Below are 14,663 nucleotides of genomic sequence, written 5' to 3' on the forward strand. Positions count from 1 at the left end.
TTTTTAAAGTTATTATAGAGTTTCACTATGTAACCAGGCTGGCTTCGAGTCCCTCAATTCTGCCTCCTCTGCCTTTCAAGGGTTAGGATTACAGCATGTTCAGCTTTGCCTGGCTATCAGGAAACTTTGAAGCTGCAATATAAACATTCCATATCCTGTCATATCAAATGGGTAACAACATGCTAAATATGAATATTTTATTAAACTGACATAAAAGTATTTAAAATACAATTTAAGAGATTTAAAGGCAAAACAGAAAGCTTCAGAGAAACTCCCTGCTTGTTGTGGACTTTGTTTTTCACCCATTAGAAGACCTTTTGTGGAAATTTGAAAAACAATGACTTACTAACAAAAATCACTAGGCTGGGTATATAGCCTAAGTGGTAAGACGCCTGGTTAGAAAGCCTGGGACCCTGTACCACCAAATCCCCAGTATTGAAATAAAGAGGCACTGTGTGTGCGCCAGTAGTGGGGCTTGAACTCAGGGCCTTGCACTCTTGCTTGGCTTTTTCACTCAAAGCTGGCAATCTACCACTTGAGCTATACCTCTATTTACCCTAGTACTGAAATAATTACTGAAAAAAGTATATTCAAATTACTTTGCACCACAAGTAAACATAATAACGTAAGTGTAAATTAAGGGGCTTAACAAAATTTTGTATATAGTAACAAGGGAGTCCAACCAAAAAGTTGACTTACATGATTAGGAATATCCAAATTGCTACTAGGAAAACGGACACAGTTTCTGCACATTTTATTCACTAAGTCTTCACGAAAAATAATAATTTCTTGTGTACAATACTGAATTCTGAAATAAAGCAATAGTTGATTTGGCTTCCTTAGGAAAACATAGAGGGTAATTTTAAAGGCAAAATATAGAATACAAAATCATCCCCATGTAAATATTTAGTCTACCTTATCTAGTAATCCATTCAATAACTTATTTAGCTTTTGTTGGCCTGTTTGTTTTGTTTCTGCAGTGCTGGGAATTGGACCCAGGGCATCATGTATGTCGGGCAAGTGTACTACCACTGAGCTATATGCCCAGCCCATTATCAAATGGTAACCATGTGCCTACCACTATTCTAGGGAGGGGTAAGCAAAACAAAAAGATCCTAGCCCTCAAGCATAGAGGTGAAGTAGACAAAATAAACATGCCAATTTGTTAGAATGTTGGAAGGTGGTTAAGTATATGGGGAAAAGAAAAAAGCTAAGGATCATACCAAAGTATTCACGCATATGTTTTTGTCAATCATGGGGCTTGAACTCGGGGCTTGGGTCCTGTTCCTGAGCTCTTTTTGCTCAAGACTAGCACTCTACCACTTTGAACAACAGTACCAATCCCAGTTTTCTGGTGGTTAATTAGAGATAAGAGTCTCACATTTCCTGCCCCAGCGGGCTTTGAACAATGAGCCTCAGATCTCAGCCTCCGGAGTAGCTAGGATTACAGGCATTAGCCTCCAGCTCCTGGCATTTTTTTTTTTCTTAGACCAGAGTATTAAATAGGATGAGTGAAACAGGAAGGGTTCAGAAGGAAGAATGATATGAAGACGCGCTTGAAGGAGGGACCATCTTTTTCATCTAAAGAGGAATACTGGGAACAGGCAGACAGACCCTAAGATTAGAGTATGCCTGGCATGCACTCAAGAGTGTTGTGAAAGGAATAAACACCAACAGAAGAACAAATCAGGGCTGGGAAGGTGGCTTAGTGGGAGAGTGCTTGCCTAGCAATTGAACCCAGAGGGTTCAACAGAAAAAGCAAAAGCTGGAAGTGGCACAATGGCTCAAGTGGTAGAGTGCTAGCCTTGAGCAAAAGGAGCTCAGGGATAGTGCCCAGGCCCTGAGTTCAAGTTCCAGGACTGGGAAAAAAAAAAGATAGCAAAAGAGAAGAACAAATCAGACAAGTACTGGCCAGATCATCCAGGCAGGGCCTTGATTACCACTGCATGAATATGGGTTGTAAATGAATGACATGAGGGGCCTCTTAGTTCAGGACCAGGACTGTGATATGTTGTAATTACTATGACATTGCGTTAACAGACCACAGAGGGGAAGGGGTAAAATAACCCATGCTAGCACAGGTGGTAAGAAGGTCATAGATGTGGAGATAAAAAGGTAACCAGAGGCTGGGTGCCCTGGGCTCACACCTGTAATCCTAGCTATTCATGAGGCTGAGATCCAAGGATAAGGGTTTAGAGCCAGCCCAGATAGGACAGTCTCTTAGCTCAATTAACTACCAAAAAAATGAGAAATGTAGCTCTGTGCACTAAAGCTCAGGGATAGCACCCAGGCTTTGAGTTTGAGTCCCAGGACCAGCAAAAAAAAAAAAAAAAGGTAGCCAGATAATGGATGTATTTTGAGGTTGATAGGCCTGTGTGAAAAACAGCAAATGAAAGAAACTTTAAAGTTTTTGGCCCAAGCAACTGGACAGATAAAGAGTGCTTTGAACTTCAAGATGGCTACAACACAGTGAGGGGAGTGGCAGGGAAGATTAGAGCTTATTTTTCAGGAGAAAGGTCTGAATTAAGGATATAAATGTGGTAGTTGCCAATAAAGAGAAGATATTTAATTTTAGATTCCCTTCCATTATTTTAAGCATCTAAATGTATTACTGGTTTGTATGAATATAGTTAGAATATTTTCAAAGTTTTGGGAAATCTAAAATTGAAATAAGTTTCCTTTTTTCTCTTTTTCAATTTTTTTAAATTGTTATTATAAAGGTGATATATAGAGGGGTTAGTTTTGTAAGTCAGGTAATAAATACATTTCTTTTTGGATAATGTCACCATGAATTTCTTTTTCATATTTATTCCTAAACAATCAAAACAAATTTGAAGGAGGAAAGTTTTAAATTAAAAGGGGGGAAAAAAAGTATAACACAAAATCCTAATATTTACCTGCAAGGATTAGTGGTAAAAACTGAAAACGGAACCTTTTGTCTGAACTCACGAATGATGCTTTCAGCAAGTGGTGGCCTATGGAAACAATTCATGTGACACAGAATGTAGATTATATATGATAGAATGGTCTTGACTATTACTAAAATCGGAATAAATGTTACCTTGGTAAGATTAATCCAAATCCAGGATCCTCCGGACCAGGTACAAACACAAAACGACTACTGTAGCAAAATTCAGCACAATTAAGAATTTAACAATATGGTAATACTACCCTGGAGTCTAAAATAATAACTGCCTTTAGCTGAATCATAGACTTATGATACTTTGCAGTATTTTTCTTAACACTGAATCTCAGCCTAGAATGGCCTTAAACTCAAGATCATCCTGTCTCAACCTCCCAGTTACTCTGATAACAGGTATGTGTCACCATGTCCAGCTAATTTAATAAGTGAATGGTAAAAGTCTCCAGTCCAACACCATCTAATAGGGTGATGACAAAACTGCTCTATATCTTCACAGTCCAGTTGCTCAGCATTTGAACTGTGGCTAGTGTAGCTAATGGACTATATTTCAAATTTATTAAACTGACATAAAAATAATCACTTATTTTTAATACTTTTCATTATATATCTAAAGAACAGCAGAACATATATATTTTTTAATTATTTTTATTTTTTTTGTGGGTCATGGGTCTTGAACTCTGGGCTTGGGCGCTGTCCTTGCACTCTTCAGCTCAAGGCAAGCGCTCTACCGCTTGAGCCACAGCACCACTTCCCGTTTTCTGAATGGTTTATTGGAGATAAGAGTCTCATGGACTTTCCTGCCCTGGCTTTGAACCATGATCCTCAGATCTCAGCCTCCTGGGTAGCTAGGATTATAGGTGTAAGCCACCCAAGCCCTGCCAGCATAACATATATTATATTAAGATAATTTTATCTTTTAGCTCTTAACTTTTTCTTTTGTTTTTTTTTATCTTATTTATTTTTTTATTGTGAAAATACTGTACAGAGGGGTTACAATTACATAGGCAAGATAATGAGTACATTTTTTATCAAGCATTGTAGCCTCCTCCTTTGTTTCCCCTTCCCATCCCTTCCCATCCTCTCCCTACCCCCCAATTTTTTATTTTTCTTTCTGCTAGTAACATCTTAATAATCACTAACATAAAACTTAAGATTCACTTTTGGTTTTTGCTAAATAAAACATACAGCAGTAGAGATCATTACCTTTGGTGAATATTTGGGTATTCACATATTATGTCTGCCAAAGTTTTCAGGGAATCTAAAATTTTAAGAAGACATTATATTGGTTGGGAAGGTGGCTCAGTGGTAGAGTGCTTGCCTTGCATGCATGAGGCCCTGGGTTCAATTCCTCAGCACTACATAAGCACAGATAGCTGGAAGTGGCGCTGTGGTTCAAGTGGTAGAGCGCTAGTCTTGAGCTGAGAGTTGAGGCACAGTGCTCAGGCCCAGAGTTCAGACCCCACGACCACCAACAACAAAAAGTGCCTGACATAGACTTAATAAAATTCAAATATTATGGATAATTTCTTGTCAGTTGGGTTTATATAAATATAAAAACTCCTTTTTTTTTTTGGTCATGGGCTTGAACTCTGGGCCTGAGTGCTGTCCCTCAGCTCTTCAGCTCAAGGCTAGCGTTCTACCACTTAAACCACCATACCACTTCCAGTTTTCTGGTGGTTAATTGGAGATAAGAGTCTCACAGACTTAGGGACTGGGGAGGTGGCTCAGTGGTAGAGCATTTGCCTTGCATTCATGAGGCCATGGGTTCGATTCCCCAGCACCACATAAGCAAAAAGAAAAAAGCCGGAAATGGCTCTGTGGCTCAAGTGGAAGAGCACTAGCCTTGAGCTAAAAGAGCTGAGGGACAGCGCCCAGGCCTAGAGTTCAGGCCTCACGACCGGACCCCCCAAAAAAAGAGTCTCACAGACTTTGCTGCCTGGGCTGCTTTGAACCACTATCCTCAGATCTCTGCCTCCTTAGTAGCTAGGCTTACAGGCATGAGCCACCAGCACCCAGCTAAAAAGTCTTATAAAATAAGTCTATAGTACCTTTGAAAGCTTGAACTTGATTTTTCCCATAGGGTGCTGATGAAAAATTACCACACAGAATAAAGCAGGTTGGTGGTGCTGGTGAGTAACCTAGAGAGTAAACAAACAGCAACTTTCAAGTCTAGAAGTCAATTTTAAAAATCTTTAACCACAAAATGCTGAAATTAAGATACAGGATGACCCATTGTACAACATCGAGATGTACAAGACACTATGTTGAATATGAACTTTACAACCTGGGGGATAGAGGAGTGAGGAAGTAGGGAGGAAAGAGATGGTGGGAGAAAAACAAAGGAGGGGGTAACAATGTTTGATAGGAAATGGACTTGTTACCTTGCTCATGTACCTGTAACCCCTCTGTACAGTATCTTTAAAAAAAAAATATATATATATATACATATATATATATATATATATATATATATATATATATATATATATATGCCAGTCCTAGGGCTTGAACTCAGGGCCTGAATACTGTCCCTGAGCCTCTCTGTGCTCAAGGCTAGCACTCTACCACTTGAGCCACAGCACCACTTCCACTTTTCTGAGGGGTTTATTGGAAATAAGAGTCTTATGGCCTTTCCTGCCCAGACTGGCTTTGAACCATGATTCTCAGATCTCAGCCTCCTGAGTAGCTAGGATTACAGGCGTGAGCCACTGGAACCGGGAAAGAATCTTTTTACTCTTGTTTCCCAAGCTGACCTCTTAACTTATGGACCCCTGTGATCCTGCCTCAGCCTCCAATGTAGCTGAGACCACAGGCATGGCACTGTACCCAGGTTTTTCAGTGCTATGGATTGCTCACACTAATGTATGTGTATACTCTTACCATTGTGCTACACCTTCAGCCCCTGTAAGTTTTAAATGAGAAAATTTTATGTTAATAACTCTAATAATGCCAGTGCCAGGGCTTGAATGCTGTACCTGAGCTTTTTTGCTCAAAGCTAACATTCTATCACTTGAACTACAGCTCCAACTTCCAGCTTTTTTTTGTTGTTGTTGTTGGTTGTGGGGGTTGAACTCTGAGCCTAGGCGCTGTCCCTCAGCTCTTCAGCTCAAGGTGAGTACTTTACCTTTTATTTTTTGTGGGGGGGTCCAGTCGTGGGGCCTGAACTCTGGGCCTGGGTGCTGTCCCTCAGCTCTTCAGCTCAAGGCTAGCGCTCTACCACTTGAGCCACAGCACCACTTACGGCTTTTTTTTTCTTTTTGCTTATGTGGTACTGGGGAATCGAACCCAGGGCCTCATGCATGCAAGGCAAGCACTCTACCACTGAGCCACCTTCCCAGCCCAGTACTTTACCTTTGAGCCACATTGCCACTTCAGGTTTTCTGGTGGTTAATTGAAGATAAGAGTGGGGGCGGGGGGGTGGAAATGGGAAGGGATGGGAAGGGGAAACAAAGGAGGAGGCAACAATGCTTGATAAGAAATGTACTCATTATCTTGCCCTTGTAATTGTAACCCCTCTGTACGTTATTTTCACAAGTAAAAAAAAAAAAGGGGGGGCTGGGAAGGTGACTCAGTGGTAGAGCGCTTGCCTTGCATGCATGAGGCCCTGGGTTCGATTCCTCAGCACCACATAAGCCGGAAGTGGCGCTGTGGCTTAAGTGGTAGAGAGCTAACCTTGAGCTGAAGAGCTGAGGGACAGTGCCCAGACCCAGAGTTCAGGCCCATGACCGGACCCCCCCCCCAAAAAAAAAAAAAGCGTCTCAGGGACTTTCCTGCTTCCGCTGCCTTTGAACCATTATCCTCAGATTTCAACCTTCTGAGTAGCTAGGATTACAGGTGTGAGCCACCAGTGCCTAGCTCACTTACAGCTTTATGGTGGTAATTGTAGGTAAGAGTCTCAGACTTTCTTGCCCAAGCTGGCTTCCAACTGCAATCTCAAATTTAAGCCTCGGGCTGGGAAGGTGGCTCAGTGGTAGAGCACTTGCCTTGCATGCATGAGGCCCTGGGTTCGATTCCTCAGCACCACATAAGCAAAAAGAAAAAAGCCAGAAGTGGCACTGTGGCTCAAGTGGTAGAGTGCTAGCCTTGAGCTGAAGAGCTGAGGGACAGCACCCAGGCCCAGAGTTCAGACCCCACAACTGGACCCAAAGAAAAACAAAAAACAAATCAAATTTCAGCCTCTTTAATAGATAGGATTACAGACTGAGCCTTGAGTGCCAGGGAATAAGAAACCATTTTAATGATTTGTTTGTTGTGTGCTGGTACTGGGGCTTGAACTCAGGGCCTATACTCTCACTTGGCTTTTTCCATGCAAGGCTAGAGAACTACCACTTGAGCCACAGCTCCACTTCCACCTTTTTGCTAGGTAACTGAAGATAAGAGTCTCATATGCTTTTCTACCCTAGATGTTTGAACCACAGCCCTCAGATCTTAGACCCCAGAGTAGCTAAGATTACAGCCACCGCCACCCAGCTTAATAACTTATTTTAATTAAAGTAATAAAGATAATGGCCATTTACTCAACAGTTACTATCTGCAAAGCCCTGTCTTGGCTTAATTCTCAGAACACCTGTCCAATCTGGGACTTAAAAAGGTTAAGTAACATGCCTAAAGTTTAATCAATTTGTTAGATTCTAAAGACTCTTTAAGCAACACTAAGTATAGTTTAGGCCTAATTCCAATTTTTTATGAATATGCACACACATGTTTATCATAGGCCAGGGCTACTATCTCATTCTTGATTCAATATGTTTAGTATTTAAAAATAATTTAGAGCTGGGAGACAGTGGCTCATGCCTGTAATCCTAGCTACTCAGGAGACTGAGATCTGAGGATCACAGTTCAAAGCCAGCCCAGGCAGGAATGTTCATGAGACTCTTATCTCCAATAAACCTCTAGAAAACCAGAAGTGGTGCTGTAGCTCAAGTGGTAGAGAGCTTGCCTGAGCTGAAGAGCTGAGGGACAGCACCCAGGCCCAGAGTTCAAGACCCATGACCACCACCACCACCACCAATAATAATAATAATAATTTATGAGGAAGTGGCATTGTGGCTCAAGTGATAGAGCCCTAGCCTTGAGCTGAAGAGTTCAGGGACAGCGCCCCAGACCAGAGTTCAAGACCCATGATGAGCAACAACAACAAAAAATAATAATAATAAATAATTTAGGAGCTGGGCTCCTGTGGCTCATGCCTATAATCCTAGCTACTCAGGAGGCTGAGATCAGAGGCTCATGGTTCAAAGCCAGCCTGGGCAAAAATGTCTGTGAAGGGGCTGGGAAGGTGGCTCAGTGGTAGAGCGCTTGCCTTGCATGCATGAGGCCCTGGGTTCGATTCCTCAGCACTACATAAGCAAAAAGAAAAAAAGTCAGAAGTGGCACTGTGGCTCAAGTGGTAGAGTGCTAGCCTTGAGCTGAAGAGCTGACGGACAGCGCCCAGGCCCAGAGTTCAGGCCCCACAACCGGACCCCCACCCCCCACAAAAAAAAAAAAGTCTGTGAAACTCAAGTTAACTACCAGAAAACCGGAAGTGGCATGGTGGCTCAAGTGATAGTGTACTCGCCTTAACTGAAGAGCTGAGGGTCAGTGCCCAGGTCCAGAGTCAAGCCCCATGACCAACAACAACAACAACAAAATAATAATAATTTAGGACTGCTAGGTGTTAGTGGCACATGCCTATAATCCTCATTACTCAAGAAGCTGAGCTCTAAGGATAACTGTTCAAAGCCAGCCCGGGCAGGAAAGTTCATGAGACTCTTTTCTCCAATTAACCACCAGAAAATGCAAAATGGTGCTATGGCTCAAAATGGTAGAACACTAGCTTCAAAAAAAAAATCTCAAGGACAGGGCCAAGGCCCTAAGTTCAAGACCCACAACCAACAAAAAATTTTAGGGCAAAGGATGAAAAAACTGCAGCAATGGTACTCACTAGACACTGAAATGAACTATACAACTTATAGTTCAGGATGGGAGGGAAAAACTGGGAGAGAGCAAGGGGAGGGGTGATACTGCTCAACAAGAAATGTACTTATGACCTGACATGTAACTGTAACCCTCAATACATCACTTTGATAATAAAAAATTTAAATAAATTTAAATATATTAAAAAAATTAGGTGCTACCTGAATTGTCAAATGGTAACTAACTCCTCTGAATAACAGTTTAGTAGTAACAATAAAATTATCTTTAAAAATAATTTAAGTGGTTTTCTTGTTGGTATTTTGACCTGGGAACTTGCTGTGCTATCCAGGCTGATCTCTAACTCCTAGGCTCAAGCAATCCTCACACTGAAGCCTTCTGAGTGGCAGAAAATAACAGCTTCCATACATGGCAAGCATTTACTTTTAGACATTAGCCATCATTACAGTTCAAAACAAGACAAATAGGAAAGAAAAAAAACCTACCAGAAAACATTGTGTGAAGTTTTTCCAGTACTTCTACTTGGTCCAACCAGACATCGGATATGAACACAAACATGGCATCTTTATTCTCTTCTTCCAGTTGTTTTAGTTTTACAGAAGTCTTCACAGATGTATTAGAAGGACCGCCAAAAAAGTTAATACTTCCATAGTATGCCCTATGTAATATCACAATTATCATCCTGTGTCTTATATTTTGTTCACCAAGATATAAAAAATACTGATATCATAAATCAATCATATAATATCACAGTATTTCAGAGTAGTAGAAAATGTTAAACAGGCATAAATTGCATATCATACACTGCCTCTCATTAAACAGGCTACAAAAGAATGTCCAGTATGCATTCATTTATATGACAAAAATAAAAGTAATATGTATTGGGCGCTGGTGACTCACACATGTAATAAATATTAGCTACAAGGAGGCTGAGATCTGAGGATCATGGCTGGAAGGCAGCCCAGTCAAGAAAGCCCATGAGACTCAACCACCAAAAATCTGGAAGCGGAGCTGTGGTTCAAGTGGTAGAGTGCCAGCTTTGAGCAAAAAAGCTTGAAGACACCAGGACTAGCAACCACAACAACAAAAGAGGAACAGACACAGGCCTTCACTTCTCCTCTCTACTCAACCTGCTGCAGGGCTGCAGCTTCTTGCACTCCCCCATTCAGTCCTCTCTAGTCACTAAGGCTGTAACACCAGGATCATGTCGCCTTGCACTTCAGCAGGGACCATGCATGCCTACCAACTCAAATTTTTTGTTAATCTGTATACAACTATGGGTTGTATTCTGTGTATCATGTGTTTGCAGATAGACTTTAGCTAGAATTCATGAATAATGAGAATTCTGTCTCTGTCTCTGTCTCTCTATGTGTGTGTGTATATATATATATATATGCATACACACACAGACACACACACACACACAGACACACACACACAGACACAGACACACACAGACACACAGACACACACACACACACACACACACACACACACACACACACACACACACACACACACATACACACACACACACACACACCTGAGGCTGAGTAGCTAGGATCTAAGGATCACAGTTTGAAGCCAGCCCAGGCAGAAAAGACCATGAGACTCTTATCTTCAATAAACAATTCAGCAAAAGCCAGAAGTGGCACTGTATCTCAAATGGCATAGTGCTAACCTTGAGCACAAGAAGTTCAGGGATAGCATCCAGGCCCTGAGTTCAAGCCCCAGCACTGGCAAAAAAAAATAAAAAATAAAAAAATTAGGCTGAGCACCTATAATCCTAGCTACTCAGGAGGCTGAGATCTGAGAATAGCAGTTCAAAGCCAGTCTGTGAGACTCTTATCTCCAATTAGCAACCAGAAGACTAGAAGTGGAGCTGTGGGTCAAAGTGTTAGAGCACTAGCCTTGAACAAAAATAGCTCAGGGATAGCACCCAGGCCCTGAGTTCAAAGTTACATGACCAACAAAAAAATAAAATAATTTTTTTGTGCCAGTACTGGGGCTTGAATTCAGGGCCTCATACTCTAACTTGGATTTTTTCACTCAAAGCTGATTTCACACCTCCATACCTTCTGGCTTTTTGCTGGTTAATTGGAGAGTAGAGTCTCCAAGACTTTTCTACTTAGGGCTGTGAATCACAATCCTTAGATCTCAGCCTCCTGAGAGGCTAGAAGTACAGGCATGAGCTACCAGCACCCAACTAAAACAGCTCTTTTGTATCTGTGCTGTGATAGCATTGAACTGGAGGCCTGATGAATGCTTAGCGTGTGCTACTCTACCACTGAGCCAACCCTCAGCTCTGAAAAAAATATTCTTTTAAAGAACCCAGCTTGGTGGTTCATACCTGTTACTTCAGAACTTAGAAGGCAGAAAGATTGTGAGTTTGAGGTCAGCCTGGGCCACCTGGCAAGTTCTAGACCAGCTACATAGTAGCTATCAGCTACTAATCCAATGTAGCAAGTAAGAATCTCCAGGATCAAAGCACATCTCTGCTAGTAAGAAGTTTGTGATTTAGACAAATTACTCAACCCTTCTTCTTAGCCTGACTCTCCTCAAATGCAATGTGGCCAGACCCATACTGATTACACAGTGTTCTACAAGGAATACAAAATAATAAAGGTCTTTAGGACACAGTGTTCATAATGTGAGCACTCTCACATGATAACTACTGTTGCCAATAATTAGACACTTCAAAGGCATCATCTTATAGCCTTGCATCTATTAGGGGAATGTAATAACTAGATAAAATTATACAACTTGAATTGAGTAATACCCAACATAAATCAGAGTATCACAGAAAGAATCACCACAGATAGAAAACAATGAAGGTAAATGCTGTACAGTTGAGAAAAATCTTGCTGACATCTCTCTTCCTTCATTTACAGAATATAAGGCACAAAGACAGAAGCAAGAGAAAGACTCAAATGCTTATAGATTCCAGGAAAGTACCACTAAACTTTAAAGCAAAAGCCAGCTGAGATTAATGGTACACATACATTCCCTGCATAGATGAGTGCTCATTGCCAGATGAGGATTCAGGTGCATAGTCATCAAGAGAACTGAGAAATCTAGATTTTGGGGCTGGGAAGGTGGCTCAGTGGTAGAGTGCTTGCCTTGCATGCATGAGGCCCTGGGTTCAATTCCTCAGCACCACATAAGCAGAAAAAGCTGGAAGTGGCTCAAGTGGTAGAACGATAACCTTGAGTTGGAGGACAACGCTCAGGCCCAAAATTCAGGCCCCACAACTGACAACAAAAAAAAAAGAGAGAGAGAGAGAGAAATCTAGACTTTTGGGGATAAACCTAATTTTTGTTCATTGGACACTAACGTAAAATGTTTTTTGATGTCGGGGAGGAGGTCTGCAGAGTACATATTCAATCCTTAGGTTTCTAGCTACATATTTAACACATTTTTCAGCCTCTGCTCCAACACCCTGAGCAACAGAGTATTTCTTTTGGTGAGCTTTTTAGAGTTACTCTAATAGGAAGACATTTTTTACTTATAGTAAAGAGTTATAATCTGTCCCTTGCAACTTTCATTTGTTAGTAGAATGCAAAAACAAGGCCTTTACATTGATGAGAATTGTATTCTTTTTTTTTTTTCAATTTAACATTTTGTTTTTTGGGTTTTTTTTATTTTAATTTTTATTTTTTTTATTGTGAAAATACTATACAGGGGGGTTACAATTACATGGGCAAGATAATGAGTACATTTAGGAGAATTGTATTCTTCTGAGTGTTTTCCTATCTCTTACCTCACTTGAACTCATCCACCTTACATATAGGTAAGATAAGTAGACTGGAAATCTTTCCCAGTTAAAGTCAACATAAAAACCAGGGCACCAGTTCCTCACACCTGTAATCCTAGCTACTCAGGAGGCTGAGATCTGAGGATCATAATTCAAAGCCAGCCCAGGCTGAAAAGTCCCCAAAAGACTCAGTTCTCCAATTAACCACTAGAAAACCAGAAGTTGAACTATGGCTTAAAGTGGTATAGTGCTAACCTTGAGCAAAAGAGCTCAGGGACAGCACCCAAGCTGAGTTCAAGCCCCGCGACTTACAAAAATAAAAATGTAAAAACATACAGACATACTAATGAAAATACTCTAGGGCCTGCCTATATGCTAGTTTCAGAGTTTTATATAAAACTCCATCTTGTCTCATCTTCTATTGTTCTTCTCATCTTACCACAAACCTGAGACCTTGTAATAACTAAGATATAACAAACTATCTTACATTCATCACTGCCAGTGTTACATAATTCCTACAGAATTTAAATCAAACATTTATTACCTAGTAGTACTAGAGGGCTCTGTAGGTGGAAATCCAAAAGCGTTCACATGAAACACATGATCTTCAAACCAACCTGAAAAAAGATAGGGAACAAATCACTCTCATTTGTCCAATTCCCCTCCTCCTTTAACAGGACAAACCTTTTAACACAAAGTAACAATTCTAGTTGGAGTCTCATGCCTTGCAAACCAGTGAGAGAGAACTGCCAGTCCCACTGTGCTTTACAGTTTCAGAGCTATCGAATAGTCTAAATGTTATAAATAAAAGTATAAAAAGAGATGGGTACCAGTGGATCATACCTATAATTTTAGCTACTCAGGAGGCTGAGATCTCAGGATTTCAGTTCAAAACCAGCCCAAGCAGGAAAGTCCCTGAGACTCTTATCTCCCAATTAACCATCAAAAAAGCTGGAAGAAGCCAGCGCTGGTGACTCACACCTGTAATCCTAGCTACTCAGGAGGCTGAGATCTGAGGATCACGGTTCAAAGCCAGCCCAGTCAGGAAAGTCTATTAAATTCTTACTCAAATTAACCACCAAAAAGGTAGAAGTGGTAGAGCACTAGCCTTGAGCAAAAAAGCTGAGGGACAGCACCTAGGCTCTGAGTTCAGACCCCAGGACTTACACACACACACACACACACACACACACACTTTAGTGCATAACCCTATATGAAATTTAAAAGTTGCTTCAACTTTTATGAAACAATGTATTTATAGCTCAGATATCATACAATTCAACGTTTGTTTTTGTTTTGCTTTGTTTTTTTCAGTCCGGTTGTGGGGCCTGAACTCTGGGCCTGGGCGCTGTCCCTCAGCTCTTCAGCTCAAGGCTAGCACTCTACCACTTGAGCCACAGCGCCACTTCCGGCTTTTTTTTTCTGCTTATGTGGTGCTGAGGAATCGAACCCAGGGCCTCATGCATGCAAGGCAAGCACTCTACCACTGAGCCACCTTCCCAGCCCCACAATTCAACGTTTATATGCAAAACTCAGTAGTTAGTATTCTCCTCTACCTATGTTATGAACATTTTCATCATTCCTAAAAGGTTTCAGTCTCGGAGTTACCCAATGCTGTGGAGAATATACTCTTGTAATCAATGTTCTCCCAAATTATACTTTGTTTCTGCACTATGCTCAGTGTAGACAGGGTTTTACTGTGTAATAATGACGTTACAGTGTATGACAGGAAAAGTGTCCCCACCTACCTTCTGCTAAGACAAAGCACGCCTCTGTGTACAGACCACTATGGAACTGGTGCAGATCAGCTGAGGAAAACAACTCTGGAGACAGTCAAACATTTTGAGCTCCAAAAAAATTTCTAAATAATTAACTCAAAAATATCTCATTTGAGCTGGGTGCCAATGGCTCACACCTATAATCCTAGCTACTCATGAGGCTGGGTGCCAGTAGCTCACACCTATAATCCTAGCTACACATGAGGCTGAGATCTGAGCATCACAGTTTGAAATGAGCTTGGAAAGTCTATGAGACTCCTACCTCCAATAAACTACTAAGAATCCTGCCAGAAGT

General features: G+C 41.2%; 1 protein-coding gene across 1 annotated transcript in view; it reads right to left on the minus strand.

Annotated features, from left to right (window-relative positions):
* Pole2 (DNA polymerase epsilon 2, accessory subunit) overlaps positions 1-14,663 on the minus strand; it is a 39,634-nt gene that overhangs the window by 6,546 nt on the left and 18,425 nt on the right. The window contains exons 9-16 of the mRNA XM_070027592.1: positions 14,339-14,387; positions 13,135-13,207; positions 9,322-9,494; positions 4,972-5,061; positions 4,127-4,181; positions 3,062-3,121; positions 2,898-2,975; positions 700-808 (exon numbers count right to left, since the gene is read on the minus strand). Of these exons, the coding sequence (XP_069883693.1) occupies positions 700-808; positions 2,898-2,975; positions 3,062-3,121; positions 4,127-4,181; positions 4,972-5,061; positions 9,322-9,494; positions 13,135-13,207; positions 14,339-14,387 (687 nt within the window). The remainder of the gene's footprint in view (positions 1-699; positions 809-2,897; positions 2,976-3,061; positions 3,122-4,126; positions 4,182-4,971; positions 5,062-9,321; positions 9,495-13,134; positions 13,208-14,338; positions 14,388-14,663) is intronic.

This window comes from Dipodomys merriami, unplaced genomic scaffold (assembly GCF_024711535.1).
Source record: "Dipodomys merriami isolate MVZ:Mamm:240054 unplaced genomic scaffold, mDipMer1.0.p SCAF_1, whole genome shotgun sequence".
NCBI lineage: Eukaryota > Metazoa > Chordata > Mammalia > Rodentia > Heteromyidae > Dipodomys > Dipodomys merriami.